The sequence below is a fragment of the Boleophthalmus pectinirostris genome, unplaced genomic scaffold, assembly GCF_026225935.1.
Source record: "Boleophthalmus pectinirostris isolate CB_2022bp ecotype Guang Dong unplaced genomic scaffold, ASM2622593v1 HiC_scaffold_9, whole genome shotgun sequence".
NCBI classification, from domain to species: domain Eukaryota; kingdom Metazoa; phylum Chordata; class Actinopteri; order Gobiiformes; family Gobiidae; genus Boleophthalmus; species Boleophthalmus pectinirostris.
The window spans coordinates 38809788-38837287 of NW_026571541.1; the positions used below are offsets into that span (position 1 = coordinate 38809788).

The following is a 27500-nucleotide window of genomic DNA, read 5'->3' on the forward strand; positions in this document are numbered from 1 at the left end:
CAACAACAACAACAACAACAACAACAACAACAACAACAACAACAACGACACTTTGAATAAAACACAATCTACAACTGCCCATCTGCCCCTGTATAGCAGCAGTAGTAGTAGTAGTAGTAGTAGTAGTAGTAGTAGTAGTAGTAGTAGTAGTAGTAGTAGTAGTAGTAGTAGTAGTAGTAGTAGTAGTAGTAGTAGTAGTAGTTAGTAGTAGTAGTAGTAGTAGTAGTAGTAGTAGTAGTAGTAGTAGTAGTAGTAGTAGTAGTAGTAGTATTACTGTAGTATTATTCTGAGTCTTACCCAGTTGGGGCTCTTCTTCCGGATGTTCTGGAGCAGAATGAAGACCTGCTGTGAGCCACACTGTGAGGTCCCTCCCTGGGTCCGGGTCTGGGTCTGGATCCGGGTCTGGATCCGGGTCTGGGTCTGGATCTGGGTCTGGATCCGGTCTGGATCCGGGTCTGGATCCGGGTCTGGGTCTGGATCTGGGTCTGGATCTGGATCTGGGTCTGGACCACGGAGCCGTGCCACACACAGAGGAGCAGCCAACAAAGCACAGGCCCCTTCAGCATGACACCCACCAGGGGGCGCTACCCATCCTGAGGCCCGAGCAGCACCAGGGCCCCAGCGTGGTCCCGGTTCAGGTCCCGGTTCAGGTCCCGGTTCAGTCCCGGTTCAGGTCCCGGTTCAGGTTCCGGTTCAGGTCCCGGTTCAGGTCCCGGTTCAGTCCTGATTTAGACTCAGTTTAGACCCAGTTCAGTCCTGGTTTTGACTTGGTTTGGTAATGGTTTAGACCCGGTTCAGTCCTGGTTTAGTCCCAGGTAAGACTGGGTTTAGTCCTGGGTCAGACCCGGTGAATTTTCAACTTTGTTTTCATACATTTTTTTTTTTTTTTGAAGTTGTATTCCAGATTCTGTCACAAACTTTTAACTCCTCACAACTTTGTCCATGGTTAAGTTTAGTCCTGGTTCAGTTCTGGTTTAGTCCTGGTTTAGTCCTGGTTTAGTCCTGGTTTAGAGTCCTGGTTCAGTCCTGGTTTAGGTTTAGTCCTGGTTCAGTCCTGGTTTAGTCCTGGTTTAGACCTGGTTTAGTCCTGGTTTAGTCCTGGTTCAGTCCTGGTTTAGTCCTGGTTTACCTGGTTTAGTCCTGGTTCAGTCCTGGTTTAGTCCTGGACCTGGTTAGTTCCTGGTTTAGTCCTGGTTTAGTCCTGGTTTAGTCCTGGTTTAGTCCTGGTTTAGTCCTGGTTTAGACCTGGTTCAGTCCTGGTTTAGTCCTGGTTTAGTCCTGGTTTAGTCCTGGTTTAGACCTGGTTTAGTCCTGGTTTAGACCCAGTTCAGAAGTGGCTCCTGCAGGTTTACTGATGAATTCTGACATAATCCCGGTCCAAGGCTCAGCTCTGGTCACAGCTCAATTAATCCTGGTTTAATCCTGGTTTAATCCTGGTTTAATCCTGGTTTAATCCTGGTCCAGATCTGTAAAAATAATCCAAATCTGTTATAATCCGTGGTTCAGATTCTGCATCGCTGCAAAAACACGTCCGGACCTGAAACTATAAACCGGAGCGTGAAGTCTGTCCTCGCTCTGCTCATCGATCTGCTCCTCCTTCCCTTCCTCCTTCTCTCCTTCCCTCCCTTGCTCCCTCCCTCTCTTCCTCTTCCATGGAATGACGGGCCCGGATCCAGGACGGGGCGGGACTTGGTGGGACTGGGCGGGACTTGGTGGGACTGGGCGGGACTTGCCTGAGATCTGCTTTAGCTCCGCCTCTTTTCCTGAAACTTCATTTCTTTCACAACACGACATTCCACAAAGAGTTCACTGCAGACCACAGCTGCAAGTCCCGGCTCAGACCCGGTTTAGACCCGGTTTAGACCTGGTTCAGTCCCGGTTCAGTCCCGGTTCAGTCCAGGTTCAGTCCAGTTTTAGACCTGGTTTAGTTCAGGTTTAGTCCTAGTATGGTCCTGGTTTGGTCCTAGTTTAGTCCTGGTTTAGTCCTGATTTAGTCCTGGTTTAGACCTGGTTTAGTCCTGGTTTAGGCCTGGTTTAGACCTGGTTTAGTCCTGGTTTAGACCTGGTTTAGTCCTGGTTTAGACCTGGTTTAGTCCTGGTTTAGTCCTGGTTTAGTCCTGATTTAGTCCTGGTTGAGTCCTGATTTAGTCTTGGTTCAGTCCCGGTTTAGTCCCGGTTTAGTCCTGATTTAGTCCTGGTTGAGTCCTGGTTTAGTCCCGGTTCAGTCCTGGTTTAGTCCTGGTTTAGTCCCGGTTCAGTCCTGGTTTAGTCCTGGTTTAGTCCCGGTTCAGTCCTGGTTTAGTCCTGGTTTAGTTCTGGTTTAGTCCTGGTTTAGTTCTGGTTTAGTCCTGGTTTAGTTCTGGTTTAGTCCTGGTTTAGTCCTGGTTTAGTTCTGGTTTAGTCCTGGTTTAGTCCTGGTTTAGTTCTGGTTTAGTCCTGGTTCAGGTTTGTGAATAAAACATTTACATCATAAAAAGTCTTTGGGTTTTTATTAAAATAAAATTAAACGTTTCCAAAAATCCTTTAAAAAAGTTGAAAATTGCAGAAACAGAAACAGAAACTTTAAAGGAAATAAAAAAAAATAAAAACCAACAAACCAAATGTGAAGTTAAAGAAAGAATCTGATTGGTCCAAGTTTGTCCCAGACACGTCCAAAAGTCGCTCTGTGCAAAACCTCCACACGACGTCATAAATAAAACACAAACACCAGAAAAAACTGAAAAAATAAAACACAAACACCAGAAAAACGATTATAAAAAAACAAAAAACAAAAACACAAAAAAACCACAAACACGATTTAAAATGAAAACGATCAAAACGATGAAACCGAAAAACACAAAACACAGATTCTGATTTAAAAACACATTTACACATTTTTCTCTTCCCGTTTTTACATCCAGATCAGTTTAATGCCACACTGCGGAATATTATCGCCAAAGGAACGACATCTCCATGGAAACAGAGAGAGGGAGGCAGGTGGGAGTCGGGTCTGTGGAGACGCGAGTCGCTCACAGTGTGGACGCACCAACGTGAAAATAAAGTTACATACTGGGGCTTTAAATAAAAACAACAAAACAAAATCTGTAAAATAACAAAAAAATATGAAATTATTTTAAATATTGAAGCTGTTGTTTAAATATTTTCTTTCTGGTTTATTTATTTAAAATGTAAAAAGTGATTTTAATTGTTTGGAGAAACATTAACGGCAGATTCTACTTTTTTTTTTTTTTATTATATTTAATTTTTGTTTTAATTCTCATATTTCTATAATAATTTACAAATGTATTTAAAGTTAAACATGTTTAGATTTTACAAACATCAAAAACATTCAATTTTTTCAACAATAAAATAATAAAACAAAAGCGTAAAAAGTCTAAATATTGAAACAGCATCGTTCATTTTCTAGTTCCTCTGTGGTTTGTTTGAAATCTCCCTCTGGCGTCGCCGGTCGGGTCAGGAGTCGGGTCAGGGGTCGGGTCAGGGTCGGGTCAGGAGTCGGTCGGGTCAGGAGTCGGGTCAGGGGTCGGGTCAGGGCGGCGCTCCGTGCACACTCACCCTCCTCGCCAGCGCCCCCTGTGGCGACGCTCCGTGCTGCAGCGTCTGCGTCAGACTGACCTGCGCTGTGCTGAAGGCCTTGATCCGCCCGCTGCCGGCGATCTGCAGGTTCACCGTGGTGGCGTAGCTCATCTTCTGATTGGGCGGTTTGGCGGCGGAGGGCGGGGCCAGCGGCGCGGGTTGGGGTTGATGGTTCGACGGCCGCGGCGGGCGAGCGACGTAAGCGCAGATGATCTGGCTGCGGCAGGTCCCGTCTTCCACCTGCGCGTCGCCCCAGTCCGGGAGCGACGGCTCGCTCCACTTCAAATCGTGACCGAAGCTCCGGGAAATCTCGTCGGACCAGGGAACGCCGCCGAACTGCTGCCCGGTAAAGGCGCTCCTGCCCGGGCTGCACCTGCCGGGCGACAGGGGCGACACGGGCGACGGGAGCGCGGTCCTGGGGCTCAGACAGGCCAGAGCGGGCGACGAGAAGCCGCTGCGGGGGCCGTGGAAGCTCGGCTCGGGCTGGTCGAAGGGTCCGTGGAAAGTGAGGGACCTGCGGCTGGTCTCGACCCAGGAGCGCCGCGCGCCGCCCGCGTGGGTCCTCGCCGGGCTGGGCGGTCTGTCGGCCAACGTGGTGGAGTGCGAGCGCCGCAGGCTGGACTGGGACGGCGGGGAAAAGGGCGGCGACGGAGAGGACGAGCGCGAGTTCCGTAAAGAACTGGGATACGCTGAGGTCGGCGAAGGACACGGCGAGAACCCACGAGGGTTCCGTGGTTGCGGCGCCGCGATGTGATTGGTCCAAGCGTTCAGCGAAGAGCCAATGGGAGGAGGAGACGTGACCCGCGGACTCAGACTCGAACTCACGGACGCCGCTCTGTTTATGTCCAGCGTCAGCCCCAGGGGATTGTGGGAGCTTCCCGGGCGACGCGGATTGGGCGGTTTGTTCGCCAACGGTGAATGAAAATCGTGCTGCGGCGCCGAGTGGTGAAAGGACGTCGGCGACTGGACTCGTGAGTTGGGCTCGGACGTGCAGAAGGGTCGCGCCACGCGGTTGTGCGAGTTCGACCAGGAAGAATCGTGCGCGAGCTCGGCGCTGGCGCTGGCGTTGGCGTTGGCGCTGGCGCTGGCGTTGGCGTTGGCGTTGGCGTTGGCTGCCCAGTGGGCGGCGTGTGGGCTGGAAACGCCGCCTCCCACGTTGGCGTTGTTGTTGTTGGCGTTGCCGTGGGGGTTCGTGGTATTTTGCCGTGCAGGATGGTTCACTAAAGACTGCGGCGACCACAGGAAGGACTTGGGTTGCTGGGTCGATTCCGTGGGGAGTTTTGGCGAAGGGGAACGTTGTCGTAAATGCAAAGTGGAAGGGAGCGGCGCCGGATTGGATTTTTCCGTCATCTTCTTGGCGATGGACTGGCTGATGGACTGACTGATGCAGGAGGCGGCGAGCGAGCGCGTGAAGACGGAGGAGGGCGGCGGCGGCGGCGGCCTGGGGGCTCTCGGCGTGGCGTTGGGCGGTCTCGGGTCGTGGTGGGTCGGGTTTTCGGGCGGCGAGAAGATCGGAGACGGCGGGCGCTGGTGGAGGTTTGGTCTGAAGGCCGAGGAGGAGCTGGGGCCGGCGGGCGGGAGCAGAGCGGCGAGCGAGGGCGACTCCAAACCCGACCGAGAAGACGGACGCGGCGACGCTCCGGCGAGTCTCTGCTCCCTGAACGACAAAACAAAACACAAGTTAAACATGAGATCGAATAAAACTGGACTTTTCTACCGGCGAAGGGTCGACGACCGCGAGTACGACACTTTTAAATAATGAATTAAATGTTTGGAATTTAAATATTTTTCTTCGAGTTTCCATGAAAATAATAAATCTGAACTGAGGTTTCCATGGAAAACTGGACTCAGCGTCTGGGGAAGGTTCTGGTTGAAAACACACTCGAGCTCCCAGCAGCTTCTCTGTCGTCTCTGTTTGTTTCCTCCACGGACACAAACACCACCCAGACTTTTCCCTCAGTGGTTCTGATGATAATTGTTGTGCAGCTGGAGAATTGTCTCATCAAGTTTTACGTCTGTGAGGAGGAAGACGACAAACTGAAGCCCTGTTTACATGTACACGAGTATTTTTAAAAACGGAGACATTTCCCTTCGTTTGTTCACATCTTTTACACGCAAACGGCAAATTCGTCTCGGAAAATGAATCTTTCTAAAAACTCCATTTAGAGTGAAGATTCTGGAAAAGTCCAGTTTCACATTTGTGTGTAAAGTGAAATAAACAGAGTTTTAGGAGCTGAAAGTGCGACCGACATTTACCTTTTACTCTGATGATGAGATACAGGGAGAGGGATTAACCATCACACCCCTCAAAAGCTTCAAAAACAACATTTTGAGGGGGTTAAAATTAGAGTCTGACCGATATATCGGTTGGCTGATATTATCAGCTGATACGGGCACCTGGAAACATATCGGCCGATATGTTTGCTGATATGGGCCGATATTTCCTGTGGGCAGGTTACACGTCGTTATAAATCTTAGACTCTCTACATTCTGTTCATTTAATCCAATTTACAGACAGATAAATGTCCTAATATGTGACTCCACATCAGTGTTTATCTGTGGACTCATTTGTCTGTGTGTGTGTGTGTGTGTGTGTGTGTGTGTGTGTGTGTGTGTGTGTGTGTGTGTGTGTGTGTGTGTGTGTGTGTGTGTGTGTGTGTGTGTGTGTGTGTGTGTGTGTGTGTGTGTGTGTGTGTGTGTTGTGTGTTGTGTGTGTGTGTGTGTGTGTGTGTTTGTGTGTGTGTTGTGTGTGTGTGTGTGTGTGTGTGTGTTGTGTGTGTGTGTGTTTGTGTGTGTGTGTGTGTGTGTGTGTTGTGTGTGTGTGTGTGTGTGTGTGTTGTGTGTGTGTTTGTGTGTGTGTGTTGTGTTGTTTTGTGTGTGTGTGTGTGTGTGTGTGTGTGTTTGTGTGTGTGTGTGTGTGTGTGTGTGTGTGTGTGTGTCTGTGTGTGTTTGTTTACACCTGCAGTTGTGCTCAACACAGATTATTTTCTTTTTACGAACAATCAGTTTGAGTCTGAATTAAAAGGACATTTATTAGTTCAGACTTGTGATGTGGGAGGAGCCTGTGTGATGTGGGAGGAGCCTGTGTGATGTGGGAGGAGCCTGTGTGACGCTGGTTTTTGTTCTTTGTTAGTGATGATCTGTTGTGTCTCAGTCTGTTTTCTGTTGGTCTGTTGTAAAGTGTTATATTGTTTGTATATTTGTGACTGGAGCTGCACTGATGTAAATGAGCTGTGAACAGACGTGTGAATTATGACATTTGTGCATATAATTAATCACCGCGGCGGCACAGCATTTATGGCTAAAGGCTAATAGCGCTAGTTTCTTTACAAGCTCGTCCTGATGAGTCGGTCAAGAACGAAGCGGCTCTTAGGGCCTGATCCTTATTGGGAGTCGTGTTTTCTGTCACTTTTTTTCTCTTCACGTCGCGTTCAGACTCGTGGGAGTTTGACAGCGGCAGCGGCTCAAAACGAAACTTTCAGAATCATGCCTGTGCATAGGAGAGAAAAAAAGTGCATATTTGTCTGCAGTTCAGCATAAAATAAATAAACCAGGACTAATCTTGAGCTCAAGAGACGGAGATAAAGACCGAGTCCCGACACTCAGTCCTGGTTCAGTTCTGGTTTAGTCCTGTTTTACTAATGGTTTAGATCTGTTTTAGTCCTGGTTTAGTCCTTTTTCAGTCCTGGTTCTGTTCTGGTTTAGTCCTGTTTGCAACAAAACAATCTGAAGAGCCACTTGGGAGCCAAAAGAACCAGCTGCTTTTAGTGAGTCAAGCCAAAAGAGCCGGTTCTCTAAAAAGAACTGGAATAAACATCACTAGTGTCTAGAATGTGATGCAAAAATGCCATTAGGCCAAACTACTGTCTGTAAATATGATGTAAAGAGGCAGAAGAACAATAAATGTTTCCTAAATAAACCCGATTTAAAATCCACCAGAGCCAAACCTAAGCTTTTTAAATAATTCAACATTTACAGTGAATTTTTACATCACTAAATATATCGGTGATTATATCGGCAGCTCCAACTCCCATTATATCGGTTTCATATCGGCCACAACAAAATCCATATCGGTCGGGCTCGAGTTAATATATATAAATAAATATATAGATACAGATAGATGATAGATATAGTCCAGATGCCCTCCCATACGGACCTGGACCAGGGTCAGACTGATGTTCCCAATGTTCCTCAAACTGAGAAAGGAATGTCCCCGTTAACACCTCAGGTCGTCTTCATCTCAAGTGTCACCGTGAACTCACAAAACAGCAACATGTAGAACTTTGTACAAACTCACCACATCAGCCCAGAGCAGAAGATCTGAGCTCAGACAAACTCGTTAAACACACGGGAGAAGTGACCGGAGCTCAGGGCCTCAGGACGAGTCTGAGGGTCCAGTGTTGGTCAGATGGTCCAGAGGCTTCATCCTCCGTGTCCTGGTTCCAGACGGGGACGAGTAAGACCAGCGCAAAGGACTGAGTCTGAGTGTTTCAGTGTCGTCGTCTGTGTGTTGGTTCTGTGTGGGGGAGTGAGTCCAGTTTGTTTGTTGTGTTGTTCTGAGCGTCCGTCAGGCGGAGGCACCGGACACACCCCCCACTTCAGCTCAAACACTTTTTCATGTGTTTCATTCACACACAGCCACTGTTGGGCAAGTTCATTTAAAACTAATGTGTTATTTATGACTTATTACTGTCATTTCAAAGTCATTCGTTACATTACAATATTACTGCATTTAAAATGTCAAACATTACATTACTATTACATTACTTTAAGTTACTCTCACCAAAATAACTGTGAAAAAGCTGAACTTTTGAGCTGAACCAGGACTAAACCTGGACTATAACAGGACTAACCTCAGACTGATTCCAGGACTGAAGAGGAGGACTAAACCAGAACTGAACCAGGACTAAAACAGGACTCACTGTGGGGACGGGCTCGGAGGAGACGCAGGAGAAAGGAGCGGCTCTGCTCCTCATGGAGGTAAGAGCGACTGTCGCCCGATCGTTCTTTTACAGACTCTCTCTGCTGCTCGGGCTCACGGTCCTGATTTCAGCAACTATTTGCAGGTACAAGACCCGGTGTAAGAGTCTGTTACAGCGAGTAACTTCTACCTTCCTTCAACGTGTCCAGAAGTCCAACTTTTTGTGTGATGGTTTCATCGTCCTCTGTCTTTTGGGTGTGAGGCAGGAGACTTTGTCGGTGCAGAACATTTCGTCGACGTTGTGGATTTTGTCGGAGAGAAAACTTACAGACATACAGCACTTCAGAATCACACTGATACAGACTGAACATGTATTTAAATTTGGCAGCTGAACACATTCTGTACTGTACAGGAGACAGGAGTCCCTCAGCCAATCAGGACGCAGCGGGAGGAACGCAACACGTGTTCATACAGTAAAAACAAAAGGCATCAAAACTGCACAAAAAAAATAATAATAATAAAATCAGCGAAACAGCGAGACCGCGAAAAGTGAAACGCGATAGAGGGAGGGACGAGTGTAAACCAGGTCTAAACCAGGTCTAAACCAGGTCTAAACCAGGTCTACACCAGGTCTAAACCAGGTCTAAACCAGGTCTAAACCAGGTCTAAACAGCATCGAGTTCTGGGTCGGTCCTTTCGCCTGCGGTCACCTGAAGGTCTGTCCGGCCGCGTCTCCGCCGTTTCACCGCTGCTGATTTTAGTGAATTTGTATGAAGAAAAACCCACCACTTCAACCCAGGATAAAAAAGCTTTGTAACTCGCGTGACTCACATTTGTACTGAGTAAAATATGACTATTTTTTCCCCTGTGATGCTGAACATTACTGCGTTACAGCAAAAAGCGACTCATTACTGTAATAGATTACTGTTGTAACACGTTACTCCCAACACTGCACACAGATGATGGATCAGATCCATGAGCAGAGATGAACCAGGGCTCACAAGTCAGTGATTAACAGATCTGTGGAGAGGCGAGCCGCTCACTAATGCACGTTGTTTTTCAAAGTATTTGTGAGTAAAACTTACAGCTGTGATGAAATAAAATCTACAGGTTTGAGTCTGATCCCTGAGGTGCAGTTCTGACGACGCTCGATGGAGGATTTATGAACTGATATATATATATATATATATATATATATATATATATATATATATATATGTATATATATATATATATATATATATATATATATATATATATATATATATATATATATATATATATATATATATATATATATATATATATATATATATATATATATATATATATATATATATATATATATATATATATATATGATATATATTAATGAAAACCTTTTTGAAAACGATGCTGAGTTGTTGTTGTTTTTTTGAAAATGGAGGGAAATATTAATTTCTCAAAATCCCCGTCTCTGTGTGAACGCAGCCTGAGTGTGAGTCTGCCTCAGTCCACTCACACGTCCCACTCACACGTCCCACTCACACGTCCCACTCACACGTCCCACTCACACGTCCCACTCACACGTCCAACTCACACGTCCCACGTCCCACTCACACGTCCCACTCCCACGTCCCACTCCCACGTCCCACTCACACGTCCCACTCACACGTCCCACTCCCACGTCCCACTCACACGTCCCCATCCCACGTCCCACGTCCCACTCACACGTCCCACTCACACGTCCCACTCCACACGTCCCACTCCCACGTCCCACCACGTCCCACTCACACGTCCACACGTCCACTCCCACGTCCACGTCCCACTCCCACGTCCCACGTCACTCACACGTCCCACTCCCACTCACACGTCACACACGTCCCACTCCCACTCCCACGTCCACTCACACGTCCACTCACACGTCCACTCCCACTCACACGTCCCACTCCACGTCCCACGTCCCACGTCCCACTCCACGTCACACTCACACGTCCACTCACACGTCCCACGTCCCACGTCCCACTCACACGTCACACGTCCCCACGTCCACACGTCCCACTCCCACGTCCCACGTCCCACTCACACGTCCCACTCACACGTCCCACTTACACGTCCCACTCACACGTCCAACTCACACGTCCCACGTCCCACTCACACGTCCACACGTCCCACCACACGTCCACTCACACGTCCCACTCCCACGTCCCACGCACACGTCCCACTCACACGTCCCACTCCCACGTCCCACTCACACGTCCCACTCACACGTCCCACTCACACGTCCCACTCCCACGTCCCACTCACACGTCCCACTCACACGTCCCACGCACACGTCCCACTCACACGTCCCACTCCCACGTCCCACTCACACGTCCCACGCACACGTCCCACTCACATGTCCCACTCCCACGTCCCACTCACACGTCCCACGTCACACGTCCCACTCACACGTCCCACTCACACGTCCCCACTCACACGTCCCACTCCCACTCCCACGCACACGTCCCACCCACGTCACACGTCCCACTCACACGTCCCACTCACACGTCCCACTCACACGTCCCACTCACACGTCCCACTCACACGTCCACGTCCCACGTCCCACTCACACGTCCACGCACATGTCCCACTCACATGTCCCACTCCCACGTCCCACTCACACGTCCCACTCACACGTCCCACTCACACGTCCCACTCACACGCTCCCACTCCCACGTCCCACTCACACGTTCCCACTCCCACGTCCCACTCACACGTCCAACTCACACGTCCCACTTCCCACTCCACACGTCCCACTCCCACGTCCCACTCACACGTCCCACTCACACGTCCCACTCACACGTCCCACTCACACGTCCCACTCACACGTCCCACGCACACGTCCAGAGACACGAGGATCAAAGTCCCGGGACGAGGACTGGAGGAGCCGGATCGAAGGACGACACAACGAACATGAAGCAACAGTTATTTTAAACAAGAAGAAACAAGAAACATGAAACAGGAAAGAAATTCACTCAACTTAACTTAAACCAAACACTTAAATCAGAATAAAGTTTAATTCTCAATCATCATTTTCATTAAGATTTAAGTGTTTACATGGACTTTTTAACGCAGAATTCATTTTTATTCTGGATTGAAGTCGTGGAGTCACAGAACTCGACTGAACTAAAGGGAAAAAAACCTCCTGATGACATCACCAGGTGGAGCAGAGTGTTTAGAGTTTTGCAGATGTAACAGACGAATAATAAAGATTCACTGAAACAAACACGACTGCAGCTGTGAGTGTGTGTGTGTGTGTGTGTGTGTGTGTGTACGTGTGTGTGTGTGTGTGTACGTGTGTGTGTGTGTGTGTGTGTGTGTGTGTGTGTATGTGTGTGTGTGTGTGTGTGTGTGTACGTGTGTGTGTGTGTGTGTGTGTACGTGTGTGGTGTGTGCGTGTGTGTGTGTGCGTGTACGTGTGTGTGTGTGTGTGTGTACGTGTGTGTGTGTGTGTGTGTGTGTGTGTACGTGTGTGTGTGTGTGTGTATGTGTGTGTGTGTACGTGTGTGTGTGTGTGTGTGTGTGTGTGTGTATGTGTGTGTATGTGTGTGTGTGTGTGTGTATGTGTGTGTGTGTGTGTGTGTGTGTGTGTGTGTGTACGTGTGTGTGTGTGTGTGTGTGTGTGTGTGTGTGTGTGTGTGTGTGTGTACTGTGTGTGTGTGTGTGTACGTGTGTGTGTGTGTGTACGTGTGTGTGTGTGTGTGTGTGTGTGTGTGTACGTGTGTGTGTGTGTGTGTACGTGTGTGTGTGTGTGTGTGTGTGTGTGTGTGTGTGTGTGTGTGTGTGTGTGTGTGTGGTACGTGTGTGTGTGTGTGTGTGTGTGTGTGTGTGTGTGTGTGTGTGTGTGTGTGTGTGTGTGTGTGTACTGGTGTGTGTGTGTNGTGTGTGTCTGTGTGTGTGTGTTTGTTTACACCTGCAGTTGTGCTCAACACAGATTATTTTCTTTTTACGAACAATCAGTTTGAGTCTGGAATTAAAAGGACATTTATTAGTTCAGACTTGTGATGTGGGAGGAGCCTGTGTGATGTGGGAGGAGCCTGTGTGATGTGGGAGGAGCCTGTGTGACGCTGGTTTTTGTTCTTTGTTAGTGATGATCTGTTGTGTCTCAGTCTGTTTTCTGTTGGTCTGTTGTAAAGTGTTTATATTGTTTGTATATTTGTGACTGGAGCTGCACTGATGTAAATGAGCTGTGAACAGACGTGTGAATTATGACATTTGTGCATATAATTAATCACCGCGGCGCACAGCATTTATGGCTAAAGGCTAATAGCGCTAGTTTCTTTACAAGCTCGTACTGATGAGTCGGTCAAGAACGAAGCGGCTCTTAGGGCCTGATCCTTATTGGGAGTCGTGTTTTCTGTCACTTTTTTTCTCTTCACGTCGCGTTCAGACTCGTGGGAGTTTGACAGCGGCAGCGGCTCAAAACGAAACTTTCAGAATCATGCCTGTGCATAGGAGAGAAAAAAGTGCATATTTGTCTGCAGTTCAGCATAAAATAAATAAACCAGGACTAATCTTGAGCTCAAGAGACGGAGATAAAGACCGAGTCCCGACACTCAGTCCTGGTTCAGTTCTGGTTTAGTCCTGTTTTACAAATGGTTTAGATCTGTTTTAGTCCTGGTTTAGTCCTTTTTCAGTCCTGGTTCTGTTCTGGTTTAGTCCTGTTTGCAACAAAACAATCTGAAGAGCCACTTGGGAGCCAAAAGAACCAGCTGCTTTTAGTGAGCCGAGCCAAAAGAGCCGGTTCTCTAAAAAGAACTGGAATAAACATCACTAGTGTCTAGAATGTGATGCAAAAATGCCATTAGGCCAAACTTCTGTCTGTAAATATGATGTAAAGAGTCAGAAGAACAATAAATGTTTCCTAAATAAACCCGATTTTAAAATCCACCAGAGCCAAACCTAAGCTTTTTAAATAATTCAACATTTACAGTGAATTTTTACATCACTAAATATATCGGTGATTATATCAGCAGCTCCAACTCCCATTATATCGGTTTCATATCGGCCACAACAAAATCCATATCGGTCGGGCTCGAGTTAATATATATAAATAATAAATATATAGATACAGATAGATGATAGATATAGTCCAGATGCCCTCCCATACGGACCTGGACCATTGTCAGACTGATGTTCCCAATGTTCCTCAAACTGAGAAAGGAATGTCCCCGTTAACACCTCAGGTCGTCTTCATCTCAAGTGTCACCGTGAACTCACAAAACAGCAACATGTAGAACTTTGTACAAACTCACCACATCAGCCCAGAGCAGAAGATCTGAGCTCAGACAAACTCGTTAAACACACGGGAGAAGTGACCGGAGCTCAGGGCCTCAGGACGAGTCTGAGGGTCCAGTGTTGGTCAGATGGTCCAGAGGCTTCATCCTCCGTGTCCTGGTTCCAGACGGGGACGAGTAAGACCAGCGCAAAAGGACTGAGTCTGAGTGTTTCAGTGTCGTCGTCTGTGTGTTGGTTCTGTGTGGGGGAGTGAGTCCAGTTTGTTTGTTGTGTTGTTCTGAGCGTCCGTCAGGCGGAGGCACCGGACACACCCCCCACTTCAGCTCAAACACTTTTCATGTGTTTCATTCACACACAGCCACTGTTGGGCAAGTTCATTTAAAACTAATGTGTTATTTATGACTTATTACTGTCATTTCAAAGTCATTCGTTACATTACAATATTACTGCATTTAAAATGTCAAACATTACATTACTATTACATTACTTTAAGTTACTCTCACCAAAATAACTGTGAAAAAGCTGAACTTTTGAGCTGAACCAGGACTAAACCTGGACTATAACAGGACTAACCTCAGACTGATTCCAGGACTGAAGAGGAGGACTAAACCAGAACTGAACCAGGACTAAAACAGGACTCACTGTGGGGACGGGCTCGGAGGAGACGCAGGAGAAAGGAGCGGCTCTGCTCCTCATGGAGGTAAGAGCGACTGTCGCCCGATCGTTCTTACAGACTCTCTGCTGCTCGGGCTCACGGTCCTGAGTTCAGCAACTATTTGCAGGTACAAGACCCGGTGTAAAACTCTGTTACAGCGAGTAACTTCTACCTTCCTTCAGCGTGTCCAGAAGTCCAACTTTTTGTGTGATGGTTTCATCTTCCTCTGTCTTTTGGGTGTGAGGCAGGAGACTTTGTCGGTGCAGAACATTTCGTCGACGTTGTGGATTTTGTCGGAGAGAAAACTTACAGACACACAGCACTTCAGAATCACACTGATACAGACTGAACATGTATTTAAATTTGGCAGCTGAACACATTCTGTACTGTACAGGAGACAGGAGACAGGAGTCCCTCAGCCAATCAGGACGCAGCGGGAGGAACACAACACGTGTTCATACAGTAAAAACAAAAGGCATCAAAACTGCACAAAAAAATAATAATAATAAAATCAGCGAAACAGCGAGACCGTGAAAAGTGAAACGCGATAGAGGGAGGGACGAGTGGTAAACCAGGTCTAAACCAGGTCTAAACCAGGTCTAAACCAGGTCTAACACCAGGTCTAAACCAGGTCTAAACCAGGTCTAAACCAGGTCTAAACAGCATCGAGTTCTGGGTCGGTCCTTTCGCCTGCGGTCACCTGAAGGTCTGTCCGGCCGCGTCTCCGCCGTTTCACTGCTGCTGATTTTAGTGAATTTGTATGAAGAAAAACCCACCACTTCAACCCAGGTTAAAAAAGCTTTGTAACTCGCGTGACTCACATTTGTACTGAGTAAAATATGACTATTTTTTCCCCTGTGATGCTGAACATTACTGCGTTACAGCAAAAAGCGACTCATTACTGTAATAGATTACTGTTGTAACACGTTACTCCCAACACTGCACACAGCTGATGGATCAGATCCATGAGCAGAGATGAACCAGGGCTCACAAGTCAGTGATTAACAGATCTGTGGAGAGGCGAGCCGCTCACTAATGCACGTTGTTTTTCAAAGTATTTGTGAGTAAAACTTACAGCTGTGATGAAATAAAATCTACAGGTTTGAGTCTGATCCCTGAGGTGCAGTTCTGACGACGCTCGATGGAGGATTTATGAACTGATATAAATATATATATATATATATATATATATATATATATATATATATATATATATATATATATATAATATATATAATATATATATATATTATATATATATATATATATATATATATATATATATATATATATATATATATATATATATATATATATATATATATATATATATATATATATATATAATTATATATATATATATATATATATATATAAATGAAAACCTTTTTGAAAACGATGCTGAGTTGTTGTTGTTTTTTTGAAAATGGAGGGAAATATTAATTTCTCAAAATCCCCGTCTCTGTGTGAACGCAGCCTGAGTGTGAGTCTGCCTCAGTCCACTCACACGTCCCACTCACACGTCCCACTCACACTTCCACACTCCCACACGTCCCACTCACACGTCCCACTCACACGTCCCACTCACACTCCCACTCACGTCCCACTCACACGTCCACTGTCCCACACGTCCCACTCACGTCCCACTCCCACGTCCCACTCACACGTCCCACGTCCCACGTCCCACTCCACGTCCCACTCACTCCACTCCCACGTCCCACGTCCCACTCCACACACACGTCCCACGTCCCACTCACACGTCCCACTCCCACGTCCCACTCACACGTCCCACACGTCCCACGTCCCACTCCACGTCCCACTCCCACGTCCCACTCACGTCCCACTCACACGTCCACACGTCCCACTACGTCCCACTCACACGTCCCACGTCCCACTCACACGTCCCACTCCCACTCACACGTCCCACTCCCGTCGTCACTCACACGTCCACTCACACGTCCCACTCCCACACACGTCCCCACTCACACGTCCCACTCCCACGTCCACTCACGTCCCACTCACACGTCCCACTCACACGTCCCACTCACACGTCCCACTCACGTCCCACTCACACGTCCACTCCCACTCCCACACACGTCCCACTCCACTCACATCACACGTCTCACCCGCAGTGTAAGCAGTGAGTCGGCGCGGACGGTGGGTGTGGGTCATCTAGAGCTGATCCGCGATAGCTAGGCTGTGTTGGTCGACACACACTCCACACGTCCAGACGCATCTCGCTAGTTGACCAGCGCTGTGCACCGTGCGGGCATCTATGATTGAGCGAGTCGGTAGCGTAGAAGGTAGATCAGCAGAGTTTTGAGGTACGGATAAGCTGAAACAGCCGATGCGTCGTGCGTAAGGCCAAACCACAAGCATGCCTAGGCGCGACTTGAGGAGAGCCTATATCGCGGTGTAGGAGTAGAGCCGTGGTACTGGGCAGTTGGTAGGTTGGGAGGAACACATTACCTAAGTGTTCTTCAACTAGCGCTGAGTTGGATGCTGCGTGAGGATTATTGCATCACGCACGAGGTGCGTACTGGATGGATATATCACACATGTGGAGAGTAGCTCCATGTACGACTTGGTCTCGAGTGGCTCACACGCTGATAAGGCTGTCTAGCACACTCATATATGTGAGTACACAGACGATTTAGACTTTGAGAGCTTGGAGGTGTACAGGTGAAGCGCGTACAGACTCAGCGAGGATAAAAGTAGTACTGTCTAGGAGTCGTTTGATGCTGAACTTCAGCACGCCTTCTCACGAGCGAGGCATTAGAGCACGGGTCCCACAGGATTGTGCAGAGGGTGCGCAGGATACATGTAAAGTGAATTGGTAGGCCTACTAGTGGTGTCTCCACGTCAGCGCGGAGTCCCAACTCACACGGCCACGGTCGCACAGCACGTCGGTTCACGAATATCATAATGCTTATAGGCTCATGCGAGTAACAGTGGTGCAAGAAACTGAGTCAGTATTGAGGTCGTCCGAGTGACGATAAGACAATGGCCGCTGATATCATCCGAACTCATCGGTCGAAGGAGTCCTTAACAGTTGGCACATCTCACGACGATCGCACGCGAATTCGGCACAGAGATCGGCGGTAGCACAAGCATCTCACACGCGCACGCAGCTAGCAGCCCATGCGACACCACTATATAGCACTCCGCCGGGAGCACTCCCACGGTCCACTCACACGTCCCCGGCTCATCAACACTCGCTCACCACGACGTCTCAGGCTGACTTAGTAATACGTCAGGTGGGTATTGTTGCGCGCTCGCCCACGCAGTCTCACTCTCACGCTCACTCTTGTTTCTCGCGACAAGTTGCACGTCCCCAGCCATTGCGGTGCTACCGACCTGAGTGGCTAGGGTGCATCACGAGGAGTAATGATCTGATGCTTGGCTTTGTTAGTCATACTCACGCCAGGCATTATATTGTGCCAAGGCGTCCTCAGGTTAGAGACGGGACCCGAGAAAGGCATGTCTCCACTACACACGCGGAGTGACTGTTGGTCGCAAGTATCGCCGTATGGCGCACATGCTAGATACAAACACTTTGCTTCACGCGCATATGCTTCACTACCACTTCGTGCACACGTCCAACGGGCCATGTCCCACTCACATGCTCGCCACTCCCCACGTCCCACTCCACGTCCCATGCTCACACGTCCACGCACGAGAGTGTGTCAGACTTCTGATACGAACAGTCAGGTGAGCAGCCACTACAGGAGCTCTCCGTCTAGCGTACGTCAAATGGAGTCTCATGCTCTGATTGAGGTGTTGTAGGCACGGATCCGAGAGTCCAACCTAAGAGGTGAGAGGGCTAGCGAATCACTCACGTCCTGAGTCCCTCTACTAGAGCCTGGCATGTGAGTATCGATGATCTTACGTGCCGGCGGCTGCATAAAAAGTAGTGTAGAGATGGGGACTGGCGGTGACATCGTATCTTATGAGTCGCTTCTATAGCGGTACCACTCACGACTCGAAGATATGACCCACTTCACCAACGGTTAGTACGGTCCACGGGTACTATTACCCACGCTGTGTGTAGTGGCGACTAGGGAGATTAGCTAGCCGGTGATCAAGGGAACGACCATCTCAGAGTAAATGTATGTTGGAGTTATCTTGCGTGTATGCTTGGGAACGGGACATGAAGCACAGGTTATTTTAAACAAGAAGAAAACAAGAAACATGAACAACAGGGAAAGAAATTCACTCAACTTAAACTTTAAACAACACCTTAAAGGTCAGAAGTATGAGAGGGATGTGTATTGAGATAAAGTGAATTATAGGTAGATTTTATCGCTAGGTCGAGACTTTGTCTCTCTTCTCACACCAGGCTCTCAGACGACACTTGTTATGTGGGATTGAAGTCGTTGGGCCACCGACTCGACTGAACTAAAGGGAAAAAAACCTCGCTAGATGACATCACCTAAGGTGGGCAACGCACACGAGTGTTGTACGGTGACGCACGCACTCTCACCGCACGCAGGTAGGTCAGGACATTCCACGTCGGCAGATGAGACCACGGAAGATAGGATGGTCTGTGAGTGGCGTATAGCTTGGTATATAATAGTCGCTAGCTGATGCTCGCGTTGTCGTGATTCTGTGTGTGCTGGATAGGTGCTCGCGCTCGCTCGCGCCGTGTGTGTGGTGTGTTACGTGATGTGTGTGTGTAACTGCGCTCGCAGGTTGCGCCGCAGCGTGGTTGGTCTGAAATAAGTGGCGCTGTATGTACGATGAAATATGCTGGAGAGCGTTGAGTGTGGAATGAGAGTATAGAGTCTGAGTCTAGATACGGTTAATTGTGTGCTATGTGTGTGTGTGTGTGTGTGTATGTAGAATTATAGCTGTTGTCGCTGTTGCTGCGCTCTCATGTGGGTATCGTCGCGAATGTGGTGTGTGTGTGTACGTGTGTGTGTGTGTACGTGTGGTGTGTGTGTGTGTAACGTGTGGTGTGGTGTACGGTGGCGCTGTGGTGTGAGAGAGTGTACTCGCTATGTTGAGGGATTATGTAGTTGTGGACGAGATGGCGCGAGATTGATGGCTGAATGTTCGAGTAGATGTAGAGGATAGGTCGTTGTCAATGTGTGATGAGGAGTAAGATTTGATGTTGTTGTGGTATGATAGGGGACTCACTGGGGAGCATGCAGAGTAATGGTTATATTTACGACACACGTACGCGTGGTCAGCTAGTTACTGCTATGTCGGTCCACACACGTGAGTGGACACTATTACGAGAGGCTGATCTCACTTCTGCCTGTGTCGTGCCACTATTAGATTTGACGCATGATGTAGCGGCCGTCAAAGGGATAGGGTGAGGCTGTTACTCGTGTGTGTGTGTACATACCTGTGTGTTGTGTACATTGTGTGTGTGGTTGGGTGTGTGTGTGTGCGTGATTGTGTGCAAGTTGGGTGTCTGTGTTTTTGTGGTTGGTCACTATGATGTTGTGTGTGTACGTGTGTGTGTGACGACGGCAACTTAATTGTTCAACAGACCATGAGATAACTGTACACTCCACCACACTTACATGAATAACAACTGGTGTGATGTGTGTGTGTGTGTGTGTCTTGTGATGTGTGTACATACCTGTGTGTGTGTTAACATACCGTTTATTGTGTGTATGAAACTAAATGTTTGAACTCAGAGTTTAGGTTGAATTCTAACAGAACTAACCAGGACTGAACCAGAAACATGACTAAACCAGGAACTAAACCAGGACCAAACCAGGACTAAACCAGGACCAAAACCAGGACCAAACCAGGACTAAACCAGGACCAACCAGGACCAAACCAGGACTAAACCAGGACCAAACCAGGACTAAACCAGGACCAAAAACCAAACCAGGACCAGGACCAAACCAGGACTAAACCAGGACCAAACCAGGACCCAGGACAAAACCAGGACCAAAAACCAGGACCAAACCAGGACTAAACCAGGACCAAACCAGGACCAAACCAGGACTAAACCAGGACCAAACCAGGACCAAACCAGGACTAAACCAGGACCAAACCAGGACCAAACCAGGACTAAACCAGGACTAAACCAGGACTGAACAAAAATCCAAACTAAGAATATGATTATTGACTCTCAAATTGCCTCAGAATCACGTCACAGACACAGACTGTGTTTAATCCACGTGTCAGAAACACTCGTCGTTTCTGTGTCTGTGAGTTTTTCTCTCCACAGATTTAAACAGATTTATTTAAGTTTTACACAAACTAAACTTAAACCACACGACTCATTTACATAAACTAATGTGTGTGAGAAAAACTGTTGTTTCTTGTGCTGAAGATGTGGTTCAGTTTGTGTTGGACTAAAAGACTCGACTCAGTGGAATATGAGTGTTCTACCTGTGACAGAGGGGTGTTCTCCCTGTGTCAGAGGGGTGTTCTCTCTGTGTCAGAGGGGTGTTCTCTCTGTGTGACAGAGGGGTGTTCTCTCTGTGTGTCAGAGGGGTGTTCTCTCTGTGACAGAGGGGTGTTCTCTCTGTGTCAGAGGGGTGTTCTCTCTCAGAGGGTGTGACAGAGGGGTGTTCTCTCTCAGAGGGGTGTTTCTCTCTGTGGAGAGGGGGTGTTCTCTCTGAGGGGTGTTCTCTCTGTGTCAGAGGGGTGTTCTCTCTGTGTGTCACAGAGGGGTGTTCTCTCTGTGTCAGAGGGGTGTTCTCTCTGTGTCACTCTCTGTGTGAGAGGGGTGTTCTCTCGTGTGTCAGAGGGGTGTTCTCTCTGAGGGTGTCAGAGGGGGTGTTCTCTCTGTGTCAGAGGGGTGTGTCGAGGGGTGTCTCTCTGTGTGACAGAGGGGTGTTCTCTCTGTGTCAGAGGGGTGTTCTCTCTGTGTGCAGAGGGGTGTGTTCTCTCTGTGTGACAGAGGGGTGTTCTTCTCAGAGGGTGTGTGAGGGGTGTTCAGAGGGGTGTTCTCTCTGTGTCAGAGGGGTGTTCTCTCTGTTCTGTGTGTCAGAGGGGTGTTCTCTCTGTGTGTCAAGAGGGGTGTTGTTCTCTCTGTGACAGAGGGGTGTTCTCTCTGTGACAGAGGGGTGTTCTCTCTGTGTCAGAGGGGTGTTCTCTCTGTGGGTGTTCTGTGTCAGAGGGGTGTCAGAGGGGTCTCTCTGTTGTCAGAGGGGTGTTCTCTCTGTTTGACAGAGGGGTGTTCTCTCTGTGTGTGTGTTCAGAGAGGGGTGTTCTCTCCCTGTGACAGAGGGTGTTCTCTCTGTGTGACAGAGGGGTGTTCTCTCTGTGTCAGAGAGGGGTGTTTCTCTCTGTGTCAGAGGGGTGTTCTCTCTGTGACAGAGGGGTGTTCTCTCTGTGACAGTGGTGAGAGGGTGTTCTCTCTCTGTGTCACAGAGGGGTTTCTCTGTGACAGAGGGGTGTTCTCTCTGTGTCAGAGGGTGTTCTCTCTGTGACAGAGGGGTGTTCTCTCTCAGAGGGGTGTTCTCTCTGTGACAGAGGGGTGTTCTCTCTGTGACAGAGGGGTGTTGTGACAGAGGGGTGTTCTCTGTGACAGAGGGGTGTTCTGGTGTGAGGGGTGTTCTCTGTGAACTGTGAGAGGGGTGTTCTCTGCTGTGACAGAGGGGTGGTTCTCTCTGTGCAGAGGTTGTGTGACTCTGGGTGTTCTCTCTGTGACAGTCTCTGTGACGAGGGAGTGTCTCGTGTGTGAGTTTCTGTGAGGTGTTTCTGTTGTTCAGTGGTGGTTCATGTGAAACTTTTCACACATTATACGTGTGCAGGTGGTGCACACACACACACGTTTATGTGAATGACACATATAGTGTGTCTCAGTGTTTTGTGGTGAGTCGGTGGTGACAGACACACATCACAGTATCAGTGTTTTCACACAGTCCCCATCACACTGTACTCACATACACACTAGTGTGAACAACACTGTACACACAACAACACCACTCACACACACACTAGTGTGAACGGGGTCATAAAGGGTGGGGCAGTGAGTGTGTGGCTCCTGTGAGGATCTTGTTAAATTGAGTTTTGATGATACTTTGTCCTTTTCTCGTGTGAACAGACTCACAGTGACTCTGTTAGAAACGATAAAAACAACAAGTCCCTGGTCAGTGAGGGAGTTTGGTTGTTCCTCCTGAGAACATCGTGGACTCGACTCAGACGAGGATCCAGATTCTCAAAGACGTGAAACATCCTCCAAACTCACAGGCTTTTAGTCCAAACATCGAGACCAAAACAGTTTAAAAAGAGCTTCGTTCCAGCTGCTCTCGAACTCATGAATAAATTGTAATTTGTCTTGGAAAACTCGAGTATTTTATTTAAAATGTATTGTGGTTTTAGTCAAGAGTGATGATGAATGTAACAGTTTATGGAACAAACTGTTGTTCACTGAAGCTCTCGAACACTTTACTGTGTAACTGTGTTTTTATTGATGTTTATTGTTCATGATGTGGAGGAATCAAGTGTGAAATGTGGAACCAGAATCTCAAATCTGCAAAACAAATTTACCTACAAAACGACTAAACTAAACCAGGACTGAACCAGGACTAAACCAGGACTGAACCAGGACTAAACCAGGACTGAACTAAGACTGAACCAGGACTGAACCAGGACTGAACCAGGACTGACTGAACCAGGACTAAACCAGGACTGAACCAGGACTGAAACCAGGACTAAACCAGAAAACTGAAACAGGACTGAACAGGACTGGAACCAGGACTGAACCAGGACTAAACCAGGACTGAACCAGGACTGAACCAGGACTAAACCAGAACTGAACCAGGACTGAACCAGGACTAAACTAAGACTGAACCAGGACTGAACCAGGACTGAACCAGGACTGAACCAGGACTGAAACCAGGACTAAACCAGGACTAAACTAAGACTGAACCAGGACTAAACCAGGACTAAACTAAGACTGAAAACCAGGACTGAACCAGGACTGAACCAGGACTAAACCAGGACTAAACTAAGGACTGAACCAGGACTAAAGACCAGGACTAAACTAGACTGAACCAGGACTAAACCAGGACTAAACCAGGACTGAACCAGGACTGAACCAGGAGTGAACCAGCAGTGAGTCAGTGTCTTGGGCGGTGCTTGTGCTTGTGGTTGTGGTTGTCGTGGTCTTCGTGTTTCGCCGTGGGGGAGATCGTCATGAGTTTGTGGAATCTGTGACTGATCGCTGGAAAACGCAAATGACGCAAAAACACTTTTCGACCGGACGCGATACGACGAGAACAAAATGAAAAAGGACGACAAATGTGGGAGTAAGAATGATTTCAGAAATATTCGTGTGCGTATTTGTTCGTCGCTGAGTCTAAAATAAAACTTGATCAACTCTGGGACGAGTCGAGTCCAACAGAAAATGTGTCGTGTGAATTTTATCGTCAGAAAATGAAATGAAAACGACAACGTCAAGAAATAAAATCTAAAAATGAAAATGTACGATTACACTTTGTTCATACAAACTGAACCAGAACTAAACCAGAACTAAACCAGAACTAAACCAGGACTAAACCAGGACTAAACCGAGACTAAATCAGGACTAAACTAAGATTAAACCAGGACTAAACCAGGACTAAACCAGGTCTAAACCAGGACTAAACCAGGACTGAACCAGAACTAAACCAGGACTAAACCAAGACTAAACCAGGACTAAACCAGGACTAAACCAGAACTAAACCAGGACTAAACCAAGACTAAACCAGGACTAAACTTGGACTTGAGAGAAAGAGGGAGAAACCTGAGCCGTGGACCAGGGTGTCCTCCGGGCCCGTCCCAATACTCAGTCCTGGTTCAGTCCTGGTTCAGTCCTGGTTTACTCCTGGTTTAGTCCTATTTTAGTCCCCTTTTAGTCCTGGTTTAGTCCTGATTTAGTCCTGGTTTAGTCCTGGTTTAGACCTGATTTAGACCTGGTTTAGACCTAGTTTAGTCCTGGTTTACTCCTGGTTTGGACTTAGTTTAGTCCTGGTTTAGTCCTGGTTTAGTCCTGGTTCAGTCCTGGTTCAGTTCTGGTTCAGTCCTGGTTCAGTTCTGGTTTAGTCCTGGTTTAGTCCTGGTTTAGTCCTGGTTTAGTCCTGGTTTAGTCCTGGTTTAGTCCTGGTTCAGTCCATATAAACAAAGTATAATCGTAAATTTTCATTTTTAGATTTTTTTTCTTGACGTCGTCGTTTTCGTTTCATTTTCTGATGATAAAAAAACACGACACATTTTGTGTTGGACTCGACTCGTCCCAGACTTTATGTTTTAAGATTTATTTTACTCTGACGAACAAACGCGGACACCAACATTTCTGGGTTTTCAGGTGAGTCGTACCTGTGCGGTTCGGGGCCGGTGCCGGTGCTGGTCCTGGTCCCGGTCCTGGTCTGGGCTCGGGGCAGGTCGGTCGGTCTCTGGTTTGTGAACGTGGGCAGGGGGTCTTTGGTCCAAACCGGGCTTTGAACCGTCGTCGTCGTCCAGGCGCAGGACGGCGGCGCGGGCGGGGCTTTCGGCTCGGGCGCGGTCGGAGCTCCGGAGCCCGACGCGGAGGGGGGGGCCACGTCTCGGCGCTCGGGTCCCAGGTTCGGCGCGTGTTTCTGGGCTTGTGCTTGTGCGGACCCTGGGGGGGACCTGTTCTGCTGAGCTCCAGAATCCGCGGGGGGAACGTCTCGGCTTTTGTGCCCCGGGATCGGAGCGTGTTTCTGGGCTTTCTCGGACGTCGGCTCCGGACCTCCGCGACTCGGGGGGGCGTCCCTGCTTTTGTACCCCACGTAAAGTGCTTTAAACTCGGGTTGTTGCCGGGAAAACCCTGGGTGTGTGACAGCGGGAGTGTGGTTCTCAGGATGAACATTTCCTTCTTTGGCTCGCGTTCCGACCATCACATCATCGCTATTTTGTTTGTCGGCTTTAATCTGTGGGAATTGAACCGGCGTCCCGGCTGCGCCCGCCCCCTCGTCCTCACGACCGGCTCCAGATGTCTCGCTGATGTGGCCTGGGATCGTTTTGGGAGCCGTTTCTGGAGTCTCTGGAGCTCCGGGGCGCCGCGGGGGGAGGTCCGGGCCGGCGTTCCCCAGCTGCGGAGCGTCGTCCCGGGGAAGAGGAGGAGGGTCGGGGCTCGGGGGCAGCGGGTCCTCGGCTCCGGCCTCACGCGCTTCTCCTGTTTCTGAGTCATGGGACAAGGTGGAAACGATGTCAACACGACGGGATTCACCTGAGGCCGCGGACCTGCGCACACAAAACACCCCGGCACACATTCCAGGAACATGAATCACAGAACAGAACCAGGACTAAACCAGGACTAAACCAGGACTAAACCAGGACTAAACCAGGTCTAAACAGAAAACAGGACTAAACCAGGACTAAACCAGGACTAAACCAAAAAGGACTAAACCAGGTCTAAACCAGGTCTAAACCAGGACTAAACCAGGACTAAACCAGGAAACCAGGTCTAAACCAGGTCTAAACCAGGACTAAACCAGGACTAAACCAGGACTAAACCAGGTCTAAACCAGGACTAAACCAGGACTAAACCAGGACTAAACCAGGTCTAAACCAGGACTAAACCAGGTCTAAACCAGGACTAAACCAGGACTAAACCAGGTCTAAACCAGGACTAAACCAGGACTAAACCAGAAATAAACCAGGTCTAAACCAGGACTAAACCAGGACTAAACCAGGACTAAACCAGGTCTAAACCAGGTAAACCAGGACTAAACCAGGACTAAACCAGGACTAAACCAGGTCTAAACCAGGTCTAAACCAGGACTAAACCAGGACTAAACCAGGACTAAACCAGGACTAAAACCAGGTCTAAACCAGGACTAAACCAGGACTAAACCAGGACTAAACCAGGACTAAACCAGGACTAAACCAGGACTAAACCAGGACTAAACCAGGTCTACTAAACCAGGACTAAACCAGGTCTAAACCAGGTCTAAACCAGGTAAACCAGGACTAAACCAGTCTAAACCAGGACTAAACCAGGACTAAACCAGGTCTAAACCAGGACTAAACCAGGACTAAACCAGGACTAAACCAGGTAAACCAGGACTAAACCAGGACTAAACCAGGTCTAAACCAGGACTAACTAAACCAGGACTAAACCAGGACTAAACCAGGACTAAACCAGGTCTAAACCAGGTCTAAACCAGGACTAAACCAGGACTAAACCAGGTAAACCAGGGACTAAACCAGGTCTAAACCAGGACTAAACCAGGACTAAACCAGGACTAAACCAGGTCTAAACCAGGACTAAACCAGGACTAAACCAGGACTAAACCAAGGACTAAACCAGGTCTAAACCAGGACTAAACCAGGTCTAAACCAGGACTAAACCAGGTCTAAACCAGGACTAAACCAGAACTAAACCAGGACTAAACCAGGACTAAACCAGGACTAAACCAGGTCTAAACCAGGACTAAAACCAGGACTAAACCACCAGGTCTAAACCAGGTCTAAACCAGGACTAAACCAGGACTAAACCAGGACTAAACCAGGTCTAAACTAAAACCAGGAAACTAAACCAGGACTAAACCAGGACTAAAACCAGGACTAAACCAGGACTAAACCAGGTCTAAACCAGGACTAAAGGAGGACCAGGTCTAAACCAGGACTAAACCAGGACTAAACCACTAAACCAGGACTAAACCAGGTCTAAACCAGGACTAAACCAGGACTAAACCAGGACTAAACCAGGACTAAACTAAACCAGGACTAAAACCAGGACTAAACCAGGACTAAACCAGGTCTAAACCAGGTCTAAACCAGGACTAACCAGGACTAAACAGGACTAAACCCAGGACTAAACCAGGACTAAACCAGGACTAAACCAGGACTAAACCAGGACTAAACTAAACCAGGACTAAACCAGGTCTAAACCAGGACTAAACCAGGACTAAACCAGGACTAAACCAGGACTAAACCAGGTCTAAACCAGGACTAAACCAGGACTAAACCAGGGGACTAAACCAGGACTAAACCAGGTCTAAACCAGGACTAAAACCAGGTCCTAAACCAGGACTAAACCAGGACTAAAACCAGGACTAAACCAGGTCTAAACCAGGACTAAACCAGGACTAAACCAGGACTAAACCAGGACTAAACCAGGACTAAACCAGGACTAAACCAGGTCTAAACCAGGACTAAACCAGGACT

General features: G+C 48.2%; 2 protein-coding genes across 2 annotated transcripts in view; both read right to left on the reverse strand.

The window, feature by feature from the left end:
* Positions 1-1794, reverse strand: part of LOC129412629 (proteoglycan 4-like) — a 16715-nt gene extending 14921 nt beyond the window's left edge. Inside the window, exons 1-2 of the mRNA XM_055166732.1 lie at positions 1734-1794; positions 298-557 (exon numbers count right to left, since the gene is read on the reverse strand). Of these exons, the coding sequence (XP_055022707.1) occupies positions 298-557; positions 1734-1794 (321 nt within the window). The remainder of the gene's footprint in view (positions 1-297; positions 558-1733) is intronic.
* Positions 1795-3488: 1694 nt separating this feature from the next.
* Positions 3489-27500, reverse strand: part of LOC129412630 (proteoglycan 4-like) — a 32630-nt gene continuing 8618 nt past the window's right edge. Inside the window, exons 8-9 of the mRNA XM_055166733.1 lie at positions 24684-25571; positions 3489-5233 (exon numbers count right to left, since the gene is read on the reverse strand). Coding sequence (XP_055022708.1) covers positions 3529-5233; positions 24684-25571 — 2593 coding nt within the window. The 3' untranslated portion in view covers positions 3489-3528. The remainder of the gene's footprint in view (positions 5234-24683; positions 25572-27500) is intronic.